Source organism: Saimiri boliviensis, chromosome 7, assembly GCF_048565385.1.
Source record: "Saimiri boliviensis isolate mSaiBol1 chromosome 7, mSaiBol1.pri, whole genome shotgun sequence".
Classification (NCBI taxonomy): Eukaryota; Metazoa; Chordata; class Mammalia; order Primates; family Cebidae; genus Saimiri; species Saimiri boliviensis.
In genome coordinates, this window is record NC_133455.1 from 16,293,801 (window position 1) to 16,317,321 (window position 23,521).

At 45.3% G+C, this 23,521-nt stretch overlaps 1 protein-coding gene and 1 non-coding gene across 2 annotated transcripts in view; both read right to left on the reverse strand.

The window, feature by feature from the left end:
• The window catches only part of RNFT2 (ring finger protein, transmembrane 2), a 110,242-nt gene that overhangs the window by 69,672 nt on the left and 17,049 nt on the right, over window positions 1–23,521 (reverse strand). The window contains exons 6-7 of the mRNA XM_010342832.3: window positions 13,128–13,228; window positions 1,252–1,405 (exon numbers count right to left, since the gene is read on the reverse strand). Of these exons, the coding sequence (XP_010341134.1) occupies window positions 1,252–1,405; window positions 13,128–13,228 (255 nt within the window). The remainder of the gene's footprint in view (window positions 1–1,251; window positions 1,406–13,127; window positions 13,229–23,521) is intronic.
• Window positions 13,645–13,807, reverse strand: LOC120365235 (U1 spliceosomal RNA). The gene has a single exon (XR_005580242.1). It is a non-coding gene; the product is annotated as a U1 spliceosomal RNA (small nuclear RNA).

Sequence of the window (23,521 nt, forward strand, 5' to 3'; positions counted from 1 at the left end):
TGGGTGATGTAGGCTGCATGCTCCTTATGAGAATCCAGTGCTTGATGATCTGAGGTGGACAGTTTCATCCCCAAACCATCCCCACCCTGATCTGTGGAAAAACTGTCTTCTACGAAACTGGTTCCTGGTGCCTAAAAGGTTGGAGAGCACTGTGTTAAATCACGCAGTGGAGGCAGGGAGTGGACACGAAAAGTGGGAGCACCTAAACAGGCCCAAAGGTTGGGACCATGGGTTGGGTCAGTTGCCACTCAAGCTTGATGGTCACTTCTAAGCCGCTCTGCTGCCAAGCAATGCCTGGGACACTTCTCAGCTTTCTGAATTTGAAAGATGGCTGCTTTTACAGAATGGAAAGCAGGAAACTTCAAAGATTCTTGACTCTGTCTGCTTTGGTCCAGATTCCCTTTAGGTCACCTTACAGAGCCACTGGCGATCTCTATGTCCTACAGGTGATACCTTGTCTGAGCCCTACTCAGTCCTCTGAACTCTAATCTAATGGCTATCCCCCAAGACCTCTTCATTCCAACACCTGCCTGGACACCTTTCTCGATGGTACCCTGCAAAGCGTCATTGTTTTCACCACTTCCTGCTCCAGTGTCTGTGGCAGACATCACTAATCAATCATGGAGCTCTTTCCTTCTGAGCCTCAGTTCCCATCATAAAATGAGCTCCTGGAAGCCACAGAGAGTCAAAACCTATCAGGGCTGCCCTGCCCTCGGAGAAGCAGGACCCAGAGTATGTTAACATGCTTTTTCCCCCCTCTCTCAGGTGGTACGTGGTACACTGCAAAGCATCATTGCTCTCATTCCCCACTCCAGTGTCTGTGGCAGACATCACTAATCAATCATGAAGCTGTTTCCTTCTGAGCCTCAGTCCCCTTTATAAAATGAGCTCCTGGAAGCTGCAGAGAGTCAAAACCTATCAGGCATCTCCCTCCCTGGGAGAAGTAGGACCCAGGGAGGCTAATATGCTTTTTTCCCCTCTCTCAGGCGAAATGTAGATGAAAATTGCATCAAGGATAGCTGTGAACAACCAAAGTGATGAAATGCACATAGAGGGTAGGGGTGTGACAAGGTGGTGATGACAAAGAGCCACGCTCAGCTTCGTGTAATTAGAAGAGGTGGGTGACAGGAGCCACGAGCTCAGGCTCTGTTTGTTTTATATGCCACTGTCAGTCCACCCTCAGAAGGCACCCTGCATCTTCTGCATAATGCATGTAACTGGGGATACCCAGTGACCCCAGCCAGTGCCTACCTTGGACTTGACGGCCAGGATGATCTTGGGCAGGGCCACAATGAGGCACTTGAGGGCGATGGTGATATACTTCAGAACAAAGTCTGCAATCCCCACGATCCACAGCAAGTCAAAGAAGTCCAGCGTCTCCAGGTTGGGCTTCAGGAATATGAGGCTGCGGGAAGGATTCAGAGAGTCAGAAGGTTCCCTTAGGGCCCAGCCTCAGCAGCTCCTTCTACTCACTCAGGACACCTCTAAGCATCACCTCTAGAAAGAGCACCAAACTGGGAGTCAGATGTCTGTGTCCTTTTCCTGAATCTGCGACTCACCTGCTGTGTGACCTCTTGTGGATCTTTTAACCTCTCTGAGCCTTAGTTCCTTTGAGAGTTAAATGATCATATTGGCCTGGAGTTTCATTAAGGTCCCAGTTTTAGGCCTTCCTTTGTGTTGCTATAACAGAATACCTTAGGCTGGGTATTTCTAGAGGAAAAGATTGGTTTTGTTTGTTTGTTTATTTTTGAGATGGACTCTTGCTCTCTCTCCCAGGCTGGAGGGCAGTGGTGTGATCTTGGCTCACTGTAACCTCTCCCTCCCGGGTTCAAGTGATTCTCCCGTCTCAGCTCCCAAATAGCTGGAATTACAGGCACCCACCAACACAGCCGGCTAATTTTTAGTATTTTTAGTGGAGATGGGGTTTCACCATGTTGGCCAGGCTGGTTTCAAACTTCTGACCTCAAGTGATCTGCCCACCTCAGCCTTCAAAAGTGCTAGGATACAAGTGTGGCATGAGCCACTGCTCCCAGCCAAAGGAAAGAGTTTCACTTAGTCCAGGATTCTACAGGCTGGGAAGTTCAAAGGCACGGCACTACCTTCTGGTGAGAGCTTTTTTTCCTGGTGCATCATGACATGAAGGAGAAAGTCAAAGGGAAAGCAGACAAAACCCCAGGGGCATCCTGGCTTTGTAAGAGCACAGTCTCACAGGAACCAATCCATTCCCATGAGACTAATCCAGTTTCACCAGAACTCACTCACTACCATGAGAATGGCACCAAACCATTCATGGAGGATCCATCCCCATGACCCAAACACCTTCCACTAGGCCCCACCTCCAACACCATTGGGGATTGAATTTCTACATGAGTTTTGGTGGGGACAAACCCAATCATAACAGTCTCCTTTAGTTTTGTGGGTCCATAATAGGCTTTAAGAGAGGAGGCAAAAGGAAGGAAGGAAGGAAGGAGAGAAGAAAGGAAAGGAGCAGGAGGCCGGGCGCGGTGGCTCAAGCCTGTAATCCCAGCACTTTGGGAGGCCGAGGCGGGTGGATCATGAGGTCAAGAGATCGAGACCATCCTGGTCAACATGGTGAAACCCCGTCTCTACTAAATATACAAAAAAATTAGCTGGGCATGGTGGCGCGTGCCTGTAATCCCAGCTACTGAGGAAGCTGAGGCAGGAGAATTGCCTGAACCCAGGAGGCGGAGGTTGCGGTGAGCCGAGATCGCACCATTGCACTCCAGCCTGGGTAACAAGAGTGAAACTCCCTCTCAAAAAAAAAAAAAAAAAAAAGAAAGAAAGAAAGAAAGAAAGGAGGAGGAAGAGAGGGAGGGAAGGCAGGGAGGAAGGAAGGAAATCAGGAAGACAGACCAAATACTATGACGGAGGGAGGGAAACTGATGTGCTGAAAACTGTGCTAAGCTCTTTGCTCACTGTTTCTCACTGATCCTCATAACTGTCCTGTGCAGTGAGTGTTGCTTAGTTCCAATTTATAAATAAGGCACTGAGGCTTGGAGAGGTGAAGTCAGCTGCTCAAAGTCACATGACATAAGAATAAAGGTATTGGTATCAGACAGTCTTGAACTTAAATTCAGTCTTCTCCATTTATTGGACCCTGGGCAAATAAAGTAATCTCTGTAAGCCTCAGTGCTTTCATGAATAAATGGGAATCGTTCCCTCCCTCATGGTGTTTGTGGCAGGATTTGATGAGATAATGGACAGATTACAGATCCTGCGGTACAGCAGTGATGATCATGGTAATACTATGAGGCAGGTACTTCTATCCACCCCATTTTGCAGATGAGGAAACTGAGGCACAGAAAGGTAAAGTCATATGTGCAAGGTCCTAAAAATATTAAGGGACAGAGGTTGCCTGGAACCCAGACATCCTGGCTGCAGTTAAAGTTCTCCATCCATACTCTACAGCTGTGCTAGTCATAGTGTGTAAACCTGTCCGTGACAAGGTAAGTTACACCTCATGTTCAGTTTCTGTATTTAACTAGTTGGAGACAGACAACAAGTAGTTCTCAAACTGGCACTGGTGAAGAGACCACACTCTGAGTGGCGCTGCTCTCCAAGAACCCCCAGGAAGAGAATGTTCTTTGTAATCACAATAATGGCTAAAATATCCTGGCTTTAGATGTCATGCAGGCCCTGCTCTGTGTATGTTACATATCTTAACTCATATTGTCTTCCCAGACACTCTATGACACAGAAACTGTGAATATCCCATTTTGAGGCCAGGTGTGGTGGCTCACGACCAGAATCCCAGCACTTTAGGAGGCCAAGGCAGGTGGATCACTTGAGGTCAGGAGTTCAAGACCAGCCTGGCCAACATGGTAAATACCCTGTCTCTACTAAAAATATAAAAATTAGCTGGGCATGGTGGTGCATGCCTGTAGTATCAGCTACTCAGGAGGCTGAGGCAGGAGAATCGCTTGAACCCGGGAGATGGAGGTTGCAGTGAGCTGAGATCATGCCATTACACTCCAGCCTGGGCAACAGAGTGAGACTCCGTCTCAAATCAATCAATCAATCAATCCCATTTTGAGCTGTGGACACTGGGGCACTAAGAGGTGGAGTCACCTGCCTGCAGCATCTCAGGTTGAATGTGGAGCTTAGATTGGAACCAGCACTCAATTCACGCTGGTCTCTCTCCTTCCTTCTGTAGAATTAGAGGCTCTGAGCAAGGGCCAGACTAAATCCCATCTGTCTCCTTCAAAGCAGGGAAAAGTGCACTCAGCACAGAATGGATGCTTCCTACATTCTTTGGAAATACTCAGCTGGGCTGGCGGAAAAGGGTACAAAATGAGCATCCTGAGAGTGGACTGGTCTGGGTTTTGAGTAGCGCAAAATTACTGACAAGTCACTCACAACACCTTCAGTGTCCCTCCCACATCCCCGCCCTGTCTCCATGGGACTCCTCACCCAAAAGTTGGAGTGGTCATCCAGGTCATAACACAAGGAGAGGTTTGCGGCCCTGAGCTCCTGTCTTTAGCTCTGCTCTTGCCGTTCCTGGGATATCCCAAGCTGGTTGATGGATTTCCGCACTCCTCCAGATCTCTAGTGCATCCATGGTCACGATCGAATGAAGATCTGCCTTATCCTTTCCATTTTATCTCAGACGCCGGTTGGTGTTCAATCCATCTACCTGGGTTTTATTCCATCATTTTAGTGAGGGTTTTTGCTTTTGGTTAGGGGGTGGCTACAAAACTGTTTTTCTATGAACGTATCATAAATATTCATTTCTAAAGTACTGTATGAACTTTAATGGACTGATACATTTTATTGTCAGTTTCGCTCCTCCTTAGGCACCTCCACCAATAATTACGGTGATTTTTTTTTTTTGAGACAGAGTCTCGCTCTATCACCCAGACTGGAGCGCAGTGGCGCGATCTTGGCTCACTGCAACCTCTGCCTCCTGGGTTCAAGTGATTCTTCTGCCTCGGCCCCCAGAGTAGCTGGGATTACAGACACCTACCACCTTGCCTGGCTAATTTTTGTATTTTTAATAGAGACGGGGTTTCACCACGTTGGCCAGGCCTCAAACTCCAGCCTCAAGTGATCCACCTACCTCGACCTCCCAAAGTGTTGGGATTACAGGTGTGAGCCACTGTACCCAGTCTAATTATGGTAATTCATCATAAAATAATCATATTAATTATGATATATGTCCAATGTTTTATCATTGACCTAGTACTTTCATGAGTCTTATGACATTTGGCCTTCCTAATTAGCCTGCCGGCAAATAAGGGAAGAATGTGAATTTGGCTCCAATTTTCAAATGAGGGAAACTAGGGAAGGCTCAGAGAGGTGACATGACTTGCCCAATGTTGATCCTCAGACATCAAATCCTGAGAAGATTCAAGCTCACTGGTAAGGGCCGCCTCTGAGGCTAAGACTCCTTAGCAAGGGCTTCATGAAGTCTTAGTGTCCTCACCTGTGAAATGGGTCCCCAAGAAGGCAAAAATAAGATAATGGTTGTTGGTGTCACATACAAGCACATCTAGACTGGGGACTTCAGTAAGGACAAGGACTCAGCTTTGTCGCTCTTCCCGCTTTCTTTTCTTTCCTTTTTTTTTTTTTTTGAGATGGAGTTTTTCTCATGTTGCCCAGGCTGGAGTGCGATGGCGTGATCTCGGCTCCCTGCAACCGCCACCTCCACTGTTCAAGCCCTTTTCCCGCCTCAGCCTCCCAAGTAGCTGGGATTACAGGCATGCACCACCATACCTGGCTAATTTTGTATTTTTAGTAGAGACGAGGTTTACTTTTTTTTTGAGATGAAGTTTTACTCTTGTTGCCCAGGCTGGAGTACAGTGGCGCAATCTCAGCTCACCACAACCTCTGCCTCTTAGGTTCAAGCGATTCTCATGCCTTAGCCTCCAAAGTAGCTGGCATGTGCCATCATGGGCTCCACTAATTTTTTGTCTTTTTAGTAGAGATGGGATTTCTCCATGTTGGTCAGGCTGGTCTCAAACTCCCGACCTCAGGTGATCCGCCTGCTTCAGCCTCCCAAACTGGGATTACAGGCGTGAGCCACTGTGCCCGGCCTATTGCTCCTCTCTTAAGCCTCTCTCTCTCTCTTTCTGTGCGCCAGTTCGACTCAGCCTGCTTTGATGCGGGAACAGAGGTCTGAGACCGGGAACATCATCATACCCAGAAAATGGCAAGAGCTGGAAATTCATCCAAGGTTCTGGGAAACACCTCCTATGCCCTCCACCCAGACCTTGACATTCTAGACCACGCAACGAATGCAGGTTATGAGATCTGTGTTGAGGCCTAGGAGCTGACCCCTCAAATTGCTTTTATGGGTGGCCTCAGAAAGTGGCGAAACCACTCAGTCCTCAAAGCTCATTTTCGAAACAGACGGATGTGACCTGAAAGCCTGACTTGAGTTTCCACCCTGTCCTAGAGGTCCTCTGGCCAACCCTACGCCCAACCATCCACAAAAGAATCTTCCCTCCCTTCTGACAGTTTCCACAAACAGCAACCACGTTCTGATAACATTCGCTTAAGCAGTGATCTCCAAATTCTTTTTTTAAAATGAAGCTAAATGTATTTCGTTTACAGGATTATTTTTCTTTCCTAATTAATTCTTTGGTGTTAAAATAACCATTCTTTTATGAAATGATGTCAGTGGTAGATTTTTTTTCTAATTGTGGTAAAACACACATAACATAAAATGTACTGTCTTAACCATTTTTACGTGCACAGCTCAATGATGCTAATTACATTCCCACTGTTGCATAATCATCACCTCCATCCAACCACAGAGCTCTTTTCATCTTGCAAAACTGAGACCCTGTTCCCATTAGCAGTAACTCTGCATTCCCTTCTCCCCCCAGTCCCTGGCAACCGCCATTCTACGTTCTGTCTCTGTGAATTTGACTACTCTGGGTACTTAATGTAAGTGAAATAATACGTCTATTTCTCCTTTTGTAACTGGCTTGTTTCAATTCACAAAATGTCTTCAAGTTTCATCCATATTGCGGCATGTGTCAGAATTTCCTTTCTATTTAAGGCTGAATAATATTCCACTGTATGTATATACCACATGTGTTTACCCATTCATCTGTCAACAGACACTGGGTTGCTTCTACCTTTTGGTTATTGCATGATGATCATTTTTAAAATACATTTTTAGTTGCAAAAAGGAAGCTGATAGCTACATGGCAAACCCCTGGACTTTGTTGTGGGTCACTTTACTGGTTTGTGAAATCTCCAAGTCTGGGACATAACACAATTTTGTATCTGATGTAGATATGTGATTCCCATCACTCTTATACCCTCTACGGATTCTTCTAAGTGGTTGCATTTAGGGCATCTGCTAAGCCAGTAACTCTCTATTCTGAGATGTGCTCACCATCCTCAGGGAAACCACCCACATCCCCACTGGACTCTGTGACCCAGCCCCAATGGCCCCCGAAAAGCCAATCAGGAGCGCTCTCTCTTTAATTTTAAAGGAGAAACAGAGACTACCAGTGAATGGCTAAGTCATGCCAAGAATTGAATATCACATTCCAGGAAGTCCCTGGTCCCTTTCCTTTCTCAGGCCTTGTTGTTTGGTTTTCCTAGGATTGTTTGAGTCCTTGCATGGAGCAATGCCTAAAGGAAGAATTCCTTGTCTGTTTAAGCTAGGAACCCAAAGGGCCCTCGTGGATATGTTTTCTTAACATAGTCCTGGGCACACACACAGAAAGTGTCAATAAGTTCTACTTGTGGCCAGCCATGGTGGCTCACGCCTGTAATCCCAGCACTTTCGGAGGCTGAGGCGGGAGGATCACCTGAGGTCAGGAGTTTGAGACCAGCCTGGCCAACATGGTGAAACCATGTCTCTATTAAAATTACAAAAAATTTAGACAAGTGTAGTGATGTGTGCCTCTAATCCCAGCTACCTGAAAAGCTGAGGCAGGAGAATCACTTGAACCCAGGAGACGGAGGTTATAGTGAGCTGAGATCGTGCCACTGCACTCCAGCCTGGGAAATAGAGCCGAGACTCTGCCTCAAAATAAATAAATAAATCTTCCTTGCATTTATTGACATTTCTTGTGTGTTAAAGTGATATGCTGCTAGATGAAAGAGCTATGAAATGGCATGCTTTGCACACGACAACTTCCACAACAAATATGTAGAGGAAAACAATAGCAAAGCTGCTGTCAGGTGACAGAATGGAAGGTGTTTTTGGTCCTTTTAAAATGGATTTTCAGATTTTCACCATTAAAAATAAATTACTTTTGAAATTAGAAAAATAAGTAACTTTAAAAATTGTGACCAGGTGTGGTGGCCCACGCCAGTAATCCCAGCACTTTGGGAGGCTGAGGTGGGAGGATCACTTGAGCCCAGGAGTTTGAGGCTGCAGTGAGCCATGATGGCACCACTACATTCCAGCTGCGGCAACAAAGCAAGACGGTGTTTCCAAAAAAATAAAAAAAATCTGAGATACTCATTTATTTGACAAATATCGGGCAGCAACTATGGACTAAGCACTGTATAGGCACCAGGGGCAACAAACTCACTAAAAACACTGAAGGCCGGCAAGCAGCCCTGAAGAACTCAGGAAGGAAAACTGTGGACTGTTCGAGATGCTCATGGGAGTGAGTGAGATTCTGCCTGCTTCGTTTACGTTGGCAGATTGGTGGAGGAAGCGTCTCTGCTTCAAAAGAATTTCCAGGTGCACAGCTGCCAGGGTGACAGGGATATTTTAAGGAAGTTGATGATAAGTTGGGGCTAAGTAATCCATTCAATTTCCTGTGCTCTGCCTTCCCACCTGCCACCACACTGTACAGAACTGAGTCAATGTCACAGAGGAAGAGGGTGCCCACGTCATGGGACATGTATTTGGGTGTAGGAGCAAGGAGCCCTGTTACCTTATCTCTGCACAGCTCAAACCAGATGGGGTAGACATTTTTATCACTTAACATTATTTAATTTCTTTTTCTTTTTCTTTTTGAAAGGGAGTTTTGCTCTTGTTGCCCAGGCTGGAGTGCAATGACATGACCTTGACTCACCCGCAACCTCCGCCTTCTGGATTCAAGATTCTCCCACCTCAGCCTCCCAAGTAGCTGGGATTACAGGCATGCACCACCGTACCCGGCTAATTTTGTATTTATAGTAGAGACAGGGTTTCTCCATGTTGGTCAAGCTGGTCTCGAACTCCAGACCTCAGGTGATCTGCCCGCCTCAGCCTCCCAAAGTGCTGGGATTACAGGCGTGAGCTACCAAGCCCAGCCTTACTTAACATTATTTAAAAATCATTGCTATTACTGTGTTTAAAAAAAAAAGTGCCCATTACAAAAAATTATAAAACACAGATGATTCTAAAGAAAAAAAATTATCCATATACATGTGTGCATATATGTATCTGTGTGTGTGTGTATTTTTAACAATAGGATCTCACTCTGTCACCCAGGCTGGAGTGCAGTAGTGCGATTATGGCTCACTGCAGCCTTGACCTCCCTGGTTCATGTGATTCTCTCACCCTAGTCTCCCAGGTAGCCCCCCAGATAGCTGGGACTATAGGTGCACAACACCACGCCCGGCTAAGTTTTGTATTTTTTGTAGAGATGGGGTTTCACCATGTTGCCCAGGCTGGTCTCAAACTCCTGGGCTCAGGTGATCTGCCCATCTCGGCCTCCCAAAATGCTGTGATTACAGGAGTGAGCCACTACACCTGGCCTACCCACATATTTAACATCTAGAGGACCACCGTTAGAGAGTAAATATTTTTGGCTTTGTAAGCTATATATGGTCTCTGCCATAACTGTTCAACTCTGTCGGAGCACAGATGAACTTGTCAATGATATGTAAATGGATGGGCGTAGCTGTGTTCCAGCAAAATGTTACTAATAAAAATGGGTGAATGGTTGTAGTCTGCCAAGCTCTGTTTTATTGAGTATCTTTAAGGATTTTAAAAAAGTATAGGCATAAATGGATGAATTAATAAATGAATGAAAAAAGAAAAAGCCGGTCACAGTGGCTCACGCCTGTAATCGAGCACTTTGAGAGGCTGAGGTGGGTGGATCACATGAGGCCAGGAGTTCAAGACTAGCTTGGGCAACACAGAGAAACCCCATCTCTACTAAAAATAAAAAAAAGGAGCTAAGCATGGTAATGTGTGCCTGAAGTCCCAGCTACTTTGGAGGTTGAGGTGGGAAGATTGCTTGAGGCTGGGAGGTCGAGGTTTTAGTGAGTGTCATCACACCACTGCATTCCAGCCTGGGTGTCAGAACAGACCTTGTTCCCCAATCCCCCCACAAAAAAAAAAAAAAAGAAAAAATGACATACATACATTAAAATAACTTTTTTTTTTGGAGACAAAGTCTCCCTCTGTCACCCAGGCTGGAGTGCAATGGCGTCATCTCAGCTAACTGCAAACTCCGCCTCCTGGGTTCAAGCGATTTTCCTGCCTCAGCCTCCCATGTAGCTGGGATTATAGGTACCTGCCACCATGTCCAGCTAGTTTTTGTATTTTTAGTAGAGACATGGTTTCACCATGTTGGTCAGGCTGGCCTCAATCTCCTGACCTCATGATCTGCCCACTGTAGCCTCCCAAAGTGCTGGGATTACAGGCTTGAGCCACTGCGCCAGGCCTAAAATAACTTTTAAAAGCTGTTGCATTCATCGGATTGGAGGAAAAATCAAATACAGTCATACATCACTTCATGACTGGGACATGTTCTCAGAAACACACCCTTAGGTGATTTGGTCCTTGTGTGAACATCACAGAGCTGACTTCCACCAACTTAGCTAGCACAGCCTACTACACATCTAGGCTAAATGATGTAGCCAATTACTCTCAGGTTATAAAGATAACCTATGGTTAGAAAAATAACACACACACACACATACACACACACACACACACACACACACCGTATAAAGATATGGTATGTTACTGTACTGAATACTGTATGCAATTATAACACAATGGTATTTGTATATCTAAACAGAAAGGGCACAGTAAAAATACATATAAAGGGTAGAAAAGGTATACCCATATAAGACACCATCAACAGACCTTGCGGGACTGGCAGTTGCTCTGGGTGAGTCAGTGAGAGAGTGGTGAATGAATGTGAAGGCCTAGGACATTACTATACACTGCTGTAGAATTTACAGACACTGTACATGTAGGCTACACTACACTTATTTTATTTTGAGATGGAATCTCCTTCTGTCAGCCAGGCTGGATGCAGTGATGCAATCTTGGCTTACTGTAACCTCTGCCTCCTGGGTTTAAGTGATACTCCTGCCTCAGCCTCCAGGCTCCTGCCACCACTCCTGGCTAATTTTTTTTTTTTTTTTTTTTTTTTTTTTAAGTAGAGATGGGGTTTCATCATGTTGGCCAGGCTGGTCTTGAACTTCTGACCTCAAGTGATCCTCCCGCCTTGGCCTCCCAAAGTGCTGAGATAACAAGCATGAGCTACCATGCCCAGCTGTTAAATTTATTTTCAAATTTTTATTTCTGCAATAATAAATTGATCTTACCTTACTGTAACATTTTGACTTTGTAAACTTAGTTTTTATTTTTTTTACGATTTTATAATAACACTTAGCTTAAAACAGATTGTATAGCTGTACAGAAATATTTTCTTTCTTTATATCCTTATTCTATAAGGTTTTTCCTATTTTTAAAAGTTTTTGTTAAAACTTAAGACACGAACGTACACCTTAGCCTCACCCTACACGGGGTCAGGATCATCAGTATCACTGCCTTCCACCTCCGCATCTTGTCCCACTGGAAGGTCTTCAGGGGCAGTAACACACATGGAACTGTCATCTCCTATGACAGCAGTGCCTTCTTCTGAAAGGCACTGCCCGAGCCTGACTTATAGTTAACTTTTGTTTGTTTGTTTTGAGATGGAGTGTCACTCTTGTTGTCCAGGCTGGAGTGCAATAGTGTGATCTCAGCTCACTGCAATCTCTGCCTCCTGGGTTCAAGCAATTCTCTTGCCTCAGCCTTTCAAGTAGCTGGGATTACAGGCACCTGCTACCACGCCAGGCTAATTTTTGTATTTTTAGTAGAGATGGGGTTTCACTGTGTTGGCCAGGCTGGTCTTGAACTTCTGGCCTCAGGTGATCCACCCGCCTTGGCCTCCCAAAGTGCTGGGATTACAGGCATGATACCAGATTACAAAGACTTAAAGACTTAATGTGAAAAAAGAACGTAAAATAGCTCATTTATATATATATATTTTTTTGAGACAGAGTTTCGCTCTTGTTACCCAGGCTGGAGTGCAATGGCGCGATCTCGGCTCACCACAACCTCCGCCTCCTGGGTTCAGGCAATTCTCCTGCCTCAGCCTCCTGAGTAGCTGGGATTACAGGCATGCGCCACCATGCCCAGCTAATTTTTTGTATTTTTAGTAGAGATGGGGTTTCACCATGTTGACCAGGATGGTCTCGATCTCCTGACCTTGTGATCCACCCGCCTCAGCCTCCCAAAGTGCTGGGATTACAGGCTTGAACCACCGCGCCCGGCTATTTCATTTATAATTTTTATGTTGACTGCATGTTAAAATGACAATCTTTTGGGGCCATGCACAGTAGCTCACACCTATCATCGATCCCGGTACTTTGGGAGGCCAAAGCAGGTGGATTGCTTGAGCTCGGGCGTTCGAGACCAGCCTGGGCAACATAGGGAAACTCCATCTCTACAAAAAATATGAAAATTAGCCAGGTGTAGTGGCATGCACCTGTAGTACCAGCTACTGGGGAGGCTGAGGTGGGAGGATCACCTGAGCCCAGGGAGGTCGAGACTGCGGTGAGCCGTGATCACACCGCTGACAGCCTGCGTGATGCAGTGAGCTCCTATCTCAAAAAAACCAAAAACAACCCCCAAATATTTTTGATATACTGGGTTAAATAAAATCAAGTATTATAATTGATTCCACTTGTTTCTGTTTAGTGTTTGGTAACTACAAGTTGTTAGTTTACCTGTGTGGCTTGCCTTGAATTTTACTATTGAGTGCTGGTCTAGGTATACATGTGTAGTAACAGCAGGGTGGAATTTGGAAGTTACAATGTGACACAGAGCTTGTGCCTCGTTCCAAGGTGAAAGGGTATGTGCCCCAAGCCCAGCCAAGTGCCCCGCTCTCCCACGGTGGGGGTCAGACTCCCATGCTCACCTGTTGTATAGCTGCTGGGAGCTGAATGTATAAAGCACATAGAGGGTGTTCCCCGCCAGAAAGGCCAAGATCCACAAGATGACCAGCACCGACCTCTTCTCCTGGAGACAAAGCAAGAGATCTGTGATACCAAAGATGCACATGGCAGAACCTTCTAGAATGTACCCTGATGACCGGCAGCTTTTCACTTTGTCAAAGTTTTGAAGGAAGTGGTGCTGAAGGCGAGAGGAAAGGCACCAGCACCCTTCCATCCAACTGAGACCGAGGCGGTGGTCACAGAGCAGGTGGCAGAATCGTGGACATATGCTTGATCAACGATCTAGAAAGGCAAGACAGCACCATGGTTCGCAGTAGACTCTGGACTGGGATGGCACGCGTTCAAATCCCCGGTCCAGTCCTGTGTGGGAGCTGTCTAACTCCAGGCAAGTTATTTAAACTCTTTCAGTTTTCCTTTTCTCATCTGTAAAACGGGTGTATCTTGGTATCTACCTTATAGAGTTGAAAAAAAAAAATAAACCAGGGGAGAGCGTGAACGCAGTCACCGACTACCACAAATTATGCAGTCGGGTTTCCCACATTTGGGGAATTGCAAAGGTCAGCACATCGGGAGTGCAACGGATAAGCCTCACCCTGGGAAAACCAGCTTTGTGATCATGGCATCTCCCCTGCCAGGTAAGTATATCTACCTTATAGAGTTGTAAGAATTAAAGTGCATAAAATGCTCCTAAGAGCGAAAGCACAGAGAGGTTAAGAAACGTCAAGGGCATGTGTTTTAAGTCTCAGTGTCCTCGTTTGAAAATGAGGCTGTTCTTAAAGATTAAATCAAAATTTTTATTTTTATTTACTTTTTTGTCACCTAGGCTGGAGTGCAGTAGTGTGATAATAGCTCACTGTAACCTTGAACTCCTGGGCCCAAGTGATCCTCCTGCCTCAGCCTCCTGAGTACCTAGCATCACAAGCAGGCGTCAGTGTACCTGGCTAATTAAAAAAAAAAAAAAAAAAAATTTTTTTTGTAGAGATAGGGTCTTGCTGTTTTGCTCAGGCTGGTCTTGAACTCCTGGCAACAAGTGATCCTCCTGCCTTAGCCTCCCAAAACACTGAAATTACAGACAAAAGTCAAATTTTGAAATGCAAACATTTCATATTTCAAGCTTGCTAAGGGGTAGGACTCATAAGAGTTTACAAGCCAGCAGTAGATTCACATCTAGAAGCTGGAAATTTCTGCTTTCACTTGTGGTAGGACAGACCTCTGGCCCACTGCCCTGGACTGACCATTCCCTGGAGGGCCACAGTGTAGGATTAAATCCAAACTTACACACCTAACTCTCAAAGCCCTACACAATCCAGCCCCATTTCTCTTTCTTCAGCCTCATTCCTGTTTCGTCCCCAGGAAGACACTGGAAATCCTGTTTGCTGTTTGCAGTTTTATCACCTGAGAGCGATCCTAGGAAGTGTCTGAAGGAGGTGCAAAGAGGGGCGTGTTTCTGCCTGTGTGCCCTGGGACACACACGCAGACCCCTGTGATACGGGTTCTCAACAGCTGGTGTCTTTTCTTGGACTGGACCGGCTGCATTGCTGGAATAAGATGAGGTCATAACTTTCCCAGTGTAACCTTTCCTGTGGTTTCGGTAAATGCTCAATACACACTGTCTCCAGACAGCTCAGTGCCCCACACATTGTTATGATGCACATTTCCAGAGAGTGGACGAAACAAATGCATCTCCATCCACCCATCATTCCAGGAGCGGTCAAGGTTAATGATGCTAGAAACCACCTCCAACCGACCAACTGCTCTTATCAGTGTGATTAATCCACCCGGCAGCTTTTTGTACTCCAATAAATAATAGATTCCAGTTTAATTCTCTATGAATCCAAACCAAAGGTGCACTAGGAAGAGGGAATTAGCCACGTTCTGGGAAGGCAGAATCTGAAGGACAAAGGAGGTAGCTCTCTCCTAATTAGCTGAGACGCCTAAGCTTACTAAGGCCCACGCAGACCTGCTCTGACGGAAAACATGCACATACGGGCATGCACAGTATGTCACCTGTGTCTTCACAGGGATCAAGGACCCCTGGAGGCCATTCCGTGGATATAGACATCCTCTCAGCTACTAAAATTTAAGTTAAGGCATCATTTAGATGTTACTGCCTTTGAGAGAGACCTAGCCCTCAAAGCCGCCTCCTACAGGCTGGAATGCAGTGACGCAATCTCAGCTTACTACAACCTCCGCCTCCTGGGTTCAAGCGATTCTCCTGTCTCAGCCTCCTGAGTAGCTGGGATTACAGGCACCTGCCACCATGCCCAGTTAATTTTTATATTTTTAGTAGAGATGGAGTTTCACCATATTGTCCAGGCTGGTCTTGAACTCCTAAATTTAGATGATCTACCCACCTCGGCCTCACAGAGTGCTGAGATTATAGATGTGAGCCACTGTCCTTGGCCCCTCCTACTGTTTTAACAGCAGCAGAGAGGAGTCTGCATAAAGAAGATGAGGCTAAGGGTCAGGAAGGACCTCTGACTCTGTCCCCAACTCTGAACCTCAATGCGCTCATGTGCAAACGGAGACTGGGTTGTCCTCCATGATATGTGGAGAAAGCATTGCTTTTGAGAAAGCAGATGATGCTATAGATGGGCCAGTGAAGCTGGTGATTATTATGGGATCACCTGTGCAGTAGAAAGCACAGACTTTTTCTCAAGAAATAAATGTATTTCCATACGTTTTTGGTGAACAGTGGTATCACATGAATACGTTCTTTAGTGGTGATCTGTGAGATTTTCGAGCACTCATCACCTGAGCTATATACACTGCACCCAATTTGTCGTATTTTACCCCTCACCCCTTCCCACCCTTTCCCTCAGAGTCCTCAAAGTTCACTGTATCACTCCTATGCTTTTGCGTCCTCACAGCTTAGCTCCCACTTACGAGTGAGAACATACCATGTTTGGTTTCCCATTCCTGAGTTACTTAGAATAGTCACCTCCAGTCCCATCCAGGTGGGATGCAACGACCTCAGCTACCCGGATGCAAGTCATGATGCCAGCATCGGAATTGGCTGTGTGACCTCAGGCAAGGAACCTAGTGTCTCTGAGCCTCTCTTTCCTCGGTGGGAAAATGACAAAAGAATGATTTTGTTTTCTCCCAGGTTGCTGGGATGAACCTGCTGAGATGAGCAATGGGCTCAGCACTGTGCCAGGCACGCAATTAGTGCTCAGCAGACACAGGACACTCAGGAGGATGGCGGTGAAGCTCTATGTCTACCCAGCAGCATAAGAGGGATGGCATGAGCGTGGAATGAAAGTAACCTAATGGGGCCGGGCACAGAGGCCCAAACTTGTAATCCCAGCACTTTCGGAGGCCAAGGCATGAGGATCGCCTGAGGTGAGGAGTTCGAGACCAGCCTGGCCAATGTGGTGAAACCCCGTCTTTACTAAAAATACAAAAAATTAGCCAGGAAATTAGCCGGGTGTAGTGGTGTGTGTCTGTAGTCCCAGCTACTGGAGAGATTGAGGCAGGAGAATTGCTTGAACCTGAGAGGCAGAGGTTGCAGTGAGCCAAGATCACGCCACTGCACTCCAGCCTGAGCAACAGAGCAAGAGTCCATGCCAAACAAAACAGAACACCAAAAAACGAAAGCGAGCTAATGTGCTGAATGTCTGCAGGGTAAAGGGACTGGGTCAGGGGCACGGAAGAGATGCAGCTGTTGGGGAGAAGAAAGGAACATTCAGGGATCTACCTAGGGGTGGCAGGCAGAAGAACGGCCTCTCTGAAGGCTGAGGTAGGAGGATCGCTTGAGCCCAGGAGTTGGAGGCTGCCATGAGCTACGGTCATGCCACTGCACTCTAACCTGGGTGCCAGAGTGAGAATCTGTCTTTAAAAATTATAAAATAAAAAAAGGAGGTTTTAGAGAGATCATGGCGGACGGTAGGCAGGACTAGATTGACGCTCCAGACAGAGCAGCGTAGGGAAGTTCGCATTGTGAATTTTAGCTCTAGATCAACTGCAAAAACAAACCAGCAATCTGAAGAGGACCCACAGACTCTCTGAAAGAAGCAGACTGCTCCCGCAGGACCCAGGGGAGCCCCCCAAAACTTCGAGTGCCCCAACTGCGGCAGTGGGAAAGGGAGACCTCCTCTCCGGAGCACTCACCCCCAGAGGAGAAGCTGAAGGTCTGTTTGCGGGAGAGGTTTCCGACTTCACCTGGCGCTGGGTCAATTTGGAGAGCGAGTGAAATACAGGGTAGAGGAAGCAGCAGAAGGGCCCTGGGAGCTCGTGGGTCCCGAGCAGCCCATTCCCGCCTGGCACCACGGGGATCCCGTGGAAGGGCGAGGGGGATAGCTCCACGGGGAGAAGCAGATCTCCAGCTGAACTCGGTAACAGTTGGAACAGGGTAAGCAGCCTCCCGGCCAGAACTCTGCGGAGGACGCAAATCCGGTGTGCAGACTCCACAGGTGCGGGAAGAACTAAGCCCTTTTCTTTGGCAGCTGGGAGATGGTTTCCAAGCCGGGGCAGGTTTCCAAGCCCCTATCGCCCTCCACCTGGAATCAGTCTGGAGGCTGTGGTCGGGGCACGTGGGGGTCTGCCCGGGAGCTGGGCGAGGCCCCGCTTCCTGACAACCCACGTGACTCGGCAGAGCCGCCATAATCCTCCTTGGTACACAACTCCAGTGACCTGGGAATCTCACCCCCATCCCCCATAGCAGAGACCGCCTAGCCCCACCCCCACCTGATGGTCCTTCTTACGCACCCTGGTAGCAGAAGACAAAGGGCACATACACTTGGGAGTTCTAGGGTGCCCGGCAGGTTCCTCTCCACACTGCCACAGCTGGGGCTCTCTGGAAAGCGCCACCTCCTGGCAGGAGGCCAAGCAGCACAAAAACAGCGTGAAACCACCAAAGCCAGCAATCCTCATGGAGTCCCCTGCACCCTCTGCCTCCTCCGTGGGTATCCACAGCTGAGAGACCCATGGACGGTTCACATCACAGGACTCTGTGCAGACAACCCCCAGTACCAGCCAGGAGCCAGGTAGACTCACTGGGTGGCTAGACCCAGAAGACAGACAACAATCACAGCAGGTCGGCTCACAGGAAGCCACATCCACAGGAAAAGGGGGAGAGTACTACAGTGAGGGGACACCCTGTGGGACAAAAGAATCTGAATAACAGCCTTCGACCCTACACCTTCCCTCTGACAGAGCCTACCCAAAAGAGAAGGAACCAGAAAACCAACCCCGGTAATATGACAAAACGAGGCTCTTCAACACCCCACAAAAATCACGCTAGTTCACCAGCAATGGATCCAAACCAAGAACAAAAAAAAAAAAATTCCCTGATTTACCTGAAAAAGACTTCAGCTGGCTAGTTATTAAGCTTATCAGGGAGGGACCAGACAAAGGCAAAGCCCAATGCAATGAAATCCAAAATATGATACAGGAAGTGAAGGGAGAAATATTCAAGGAAATATATAGCTTAAAGAAAAAAAAAACAATAAAAATTTCAGGAAACTTTGGACATACTTTTAGAAATGTGAAATGTTCTGGAAAGTCTCAGGAATAGAATTGAACAAGTAGAAGAAACAAATTTAGAGCCTGAAGACAAGGTCTTCGAATTAACCCAATCCAACAGAGACAAAGAAAAATGAATAAGAAAATATGAACAAAGCCTCCAAGAAGTCTGGGATTATATTAAATGACCAAATCTAAGAATAATCAGTGTTCCTGAAGAAGAGAATTCTGAAAACTTGGAAATATTTGGGGGAGTAATCGAGCAAAACTTCCCTGGCCTTGCTACAGACCTAGACTCCAAACACAAGAAGCATGAAGAACACCTGGGAAATTCATTGCAAAATGATCTTCGCCTAGGCACCCTGTCATCAGGTTATCCAAAGTTAAGACGAAAGAATCTTAAGAACTGTGAGACAGAAGCACCAGGTAACCTATAAAGGAAAATCTATCAGATTAACAGCAGATTTCTCAGCAGAAACCCTACAAGCTAAAAGGGATTGGGGTCCTATCTTCCGCCTCCTCAAAACAATTACTAGCCAAGAATTTTGTATCCAGTGAAACTAATAGCCATATATGAAGGAAAGATACAGTCTTTTTCAGACAAACAAATGCTGAGAGAATTTGCTATCACCAAGTCAGCGCTACAAGAACTGCTAAAAGGAGCTCTAAATCTTGAAACAAATCCTGGAAACACATCAAAACGGAACCTCTTTAAAGCATACATCACACGGGACCATAAAACAAAAATATAGGTTAAAAAGCAAAAACAAAAAATGAAAAAACCAAAGTACACAGGCAACGAAGAGCATGAGGAATGCAACGGTACCTTACATTTCAATACTAACACTGAACGTAAATGGCCTACATTCTCCACTTAAAAGACACAGAACTGCAGAATAGATAAGAACTCACCAGCCAACCAACTGCTGCTTTCAGGAGACTCATCTTGCGCATAAGGACTCACATAAAGTAAAGGGGTAGGAAAGGGCATTTCATGCAAAAGGACACCAAAAGTGAGCAGGGGTAGCTATCCTTATGTCAGAAAAAATGAACTTCAAAGCAGAAGTGGTTAAAAGAGACAAAGAGGGACATTATATAATGGTAAAAGGCCTTGTTCAACAAGAAAATATCACAGTTCTAAACATACATGCACCTGACACTGCAGCTTCCAAATGTATAAAACAATTGCTAATAGACCTGAGAAATGACATAGACAGCAACACAGTAATAGTGAAGGACTTCAATACTCCACTGATAGCACTGGACAGGTCATCGAGACAGAAAGGCAACAAAGAAACAATGGCTTTAAATTATACCTTGGAGGCTGGGTGCAATGGCTCATGCTTATAATCCCAGCACTTTGGGAGGTGGAGGCAGGCAGATCACGAGGTCAGGAGTTCGAGACCAGCCTAGCCAACACAGTGAAACCCTGTTTCTACTAAAAATACAAAAATTAGCTGGACGTAGTGGCAGGCACCTATAATCCCAGCTACTTGGGAGGCTGAGGCAGGAGAATTCCTTGAATTCTCTCTGCAAGGTTGCAGTGAGCCAGCATCTCGCCACTGCTCTCTAGCCTGGGCAACAAAAATGAAACTCTGGTCTCAAAATAATAATAATAATAATATATATATAAACATAAATAAATAAAAATAAATTATACCTTGGAACAAATGGACTAAACAGACATATACAAAACATTTCATCCGACAACTGCAGAATACACGTTCTATTCAACAGCGCATGGAACTTTCTCCAAGATAGACCATATGATAGGCCACAAAATAAGCCTCAATAAATTTAAGAAAACTGAAATTGTATCAAGTATTCTCTCAGACCACAGTGGAATAAAACTGGAAATTAACTCCAAAGGAACCTTCAAAACCATGCAAATACATGGAAATTAAATAACCTGCTCCTGACTGAGCACTGGGTCAAAAGCGAAATCAAGATGGAAATTAAAAAATTCTTCGGGCCGGGCGCGGTGGCTCAAGCTTGTAATCCCAGCACTTTGGGAGGCCAAGGCGGGTGGATCACGAGGTCGAGAGATCGAGACCATCCTGGTCAACATGGTGAAACCCCGTCTCTACTAAAAGTACAAAAAAAAAAAAATTAGCTGGGCATGGTGGCATGTGCCTGTAATCCCAGCTACTCAGGAGGCTGAGGCAGGAGAATTGCCTGAACCCAGGAGGCGGAGGTTGCGGTGAGCCGAGATCGCGCCATTGCACTCCAGCCTGGGTAACAAGAGTGAAAACTCCGTCTCAAAAAAAAAAAAAAATTCTTCGAACTGAAAGACAATAATGACACGACCCATCACAACCTGTGGGATACAGCAAAGGCGGAGCTAAGAGGAGAGTTCAGAGCCCTAAATCCCTACATCAAAAAGACTGAAAGAGGCCAAACTGACACCATAAGGTCACACCTCAAGGAACTAGTGAAACAAGAACAAACCAAACCCAAACCCAGCAGAAGAAAGGAAATAACCAAGACCAGAGCAGAACTAAATAAAATAGAAACAGAAAAACAATTCAAAAGATAAACGAAACAACAAGCTGGTTCTTTGAAAAGATAAATAAAACTGATAGACCACTGGCAAGATTAATGAGGAGAAGAAGAGAGAAAATCCAAATAACCTCACTAAAAAAACGAAACAGGAGATATATCAACTGACACCACTGAAATACAAAAGGTCATTCAAGGCTGCTTTGAACACCTTTACACACATAAACTAGAAAACCTAGAAGAGATGGATAAATTCCTGGAAAAATACAACCCTCCTAGCTTAAATTAGGAAGAAGTAGATACCCTAAACAGACAAATAACAAGCAGCAAGATTGAAATGGTAATTTAAAAATTACCAACAACAAAAAAAAGTCCAGGACCAGACAGATTCACAGCAGAATTTTACCAGACATTCAGAAAACTGGTACCAATCTTTTAACATTATTCCACAAGATAGAGAAAGGAGGACCCTTCCCTAATTCATTCTATGAAGCCAGCATCACCTTAATACAAAACCAGGAAAGGACATAACCAAAACAGAAAACCATAGGCTAATAAATATCTTTGATGAACACGGATGCTAAAATCCTTAACAAAATACTAGCTAACCAAATCCAACAACATATCAAAAAGATAATCCACCATGATCAAGTGGGTTTCATATCAGGGATGCAGGGATGGCTTAACGTGCACAAGTCAATAAATGTGATACACCACATAAACAGAATTAAAAACAAAAATCACATGATCATTTCAATAGATGCAGAAAAAGCATTTGACAAAATCCAACATCCCTTTGTGATTAAAACTCTATGCAAAATTGGCATAGAAGAGACATACCTTAGTATAATAAAAGCCATCTATGATAAATCCACAGCCAACATAAAACAAAGTTTTGGCCAGGCGTGGTGGCTCACACCTGTAATCCCAGCACTTATGGAGGCCAAGGAGGGCAGATCACCTGATTGGGAGTTTGAAACCAGACCCACCAACATGGAGAAACCTCATCTCTACTAAAAATACAAAATTAGCTGGGTATGGTGGCACACGTCTGTAATCCCAGCTACTCTGGAGGCTGAGGCAGGAGACTCACTTGAACCCTGGAGGTGGAGGTTGCAGGGAGCTGAGATTGCGCCATTACACTCCAACCTGGGCAACAAGAGCAAAACTCCATCTCAAAAAAACAAACAAAAACAAAAACACAAAGTTTCCAGATACAAGATTAATGTACACAAATCAGTAGCTCTTCTATATACCAACAGTGACCAGGGAAAAATCAAATCAAGAAGAACTCAACTCCTTTTACAATAGCTGCAAGAAAGAAAAAAAAAAAAACTTAGAAATATACCTAACTAAGGAGTCAAAAAACCTCTACAAGGAAAACTACAAAACATTGCTGAAAGAAATCAGAAATGACATGAACAAATGGAAACACATCCCATGCTCATGAATGGGTAGAATCTATTTTGTGAAAATGACCATACTGCCAAAAGCAATCTACAAATTCAATGCAATCCCCATCAAAATACCACCATCATTCTTCACAGAATTAGAAAAAACAATTCTAGGCAGGGCGCGGTGGCTCAAGCCTGTAATCCCAGCACTTTGGGAGGCCAAGGTGGGTGGATCACGAGGTCAAGAGATCGAGACCATCCTGGTCAACATGGTGAAACCCCGTCTCTACTAAAAATACAAAAAATTAGCTGGACATGGTGGCGTGTGCCTGTAATCCCAGCTACTCAGGAAGCTGAGGCAGGAGAATTGCCTGAACCCAGGAGGCAGAGGTTACGGTGAGCTGAGATCACACCATGGCACTCCAGCCTGGGTAACAAGAGCAAAACTCCGTCTCAAAAAAAAAAAAAAAAAAAAAAGAAAAAGAAAAAGAAAAAACAATTCTAAAATTCACATGGAACCAAAAAAGAGCCCACATGACCAAAGCAAGACTAAGCAAAAAGAACAAATCTGGAGGCATCACACTACCTGATTTCAAACTATACTATAAAGCCATAGTCATCAAAACAGCATGGTACTGATGTAAAAATAGGGACATAGACCATTAGAACAGAATAGAGAACCCAGAAATAAACCCAAATACTTACAGCTAATGGAACATAACAAAAACAACAAAAACATAAAGCAGAGAAATGACACCCTTTTCAACAAATGGTGCTGGGATAATTGACTAGGCGCATGTAGGATAATGAAACTGGATCCTCATCTCTCACCTTATACAAAAATCAACTCAAGATGGATTAAGGATTTAAACCTAAGACTTGATACTATAAAAATTCTAGAAGATAACATTGGAAAAACCCTTCTAGACATTTGCTTAGGCAAGGAATTTCATGACCAAGAACCCAAAAGCAAATGCAATAAAAACAAAGATAAATTGTTG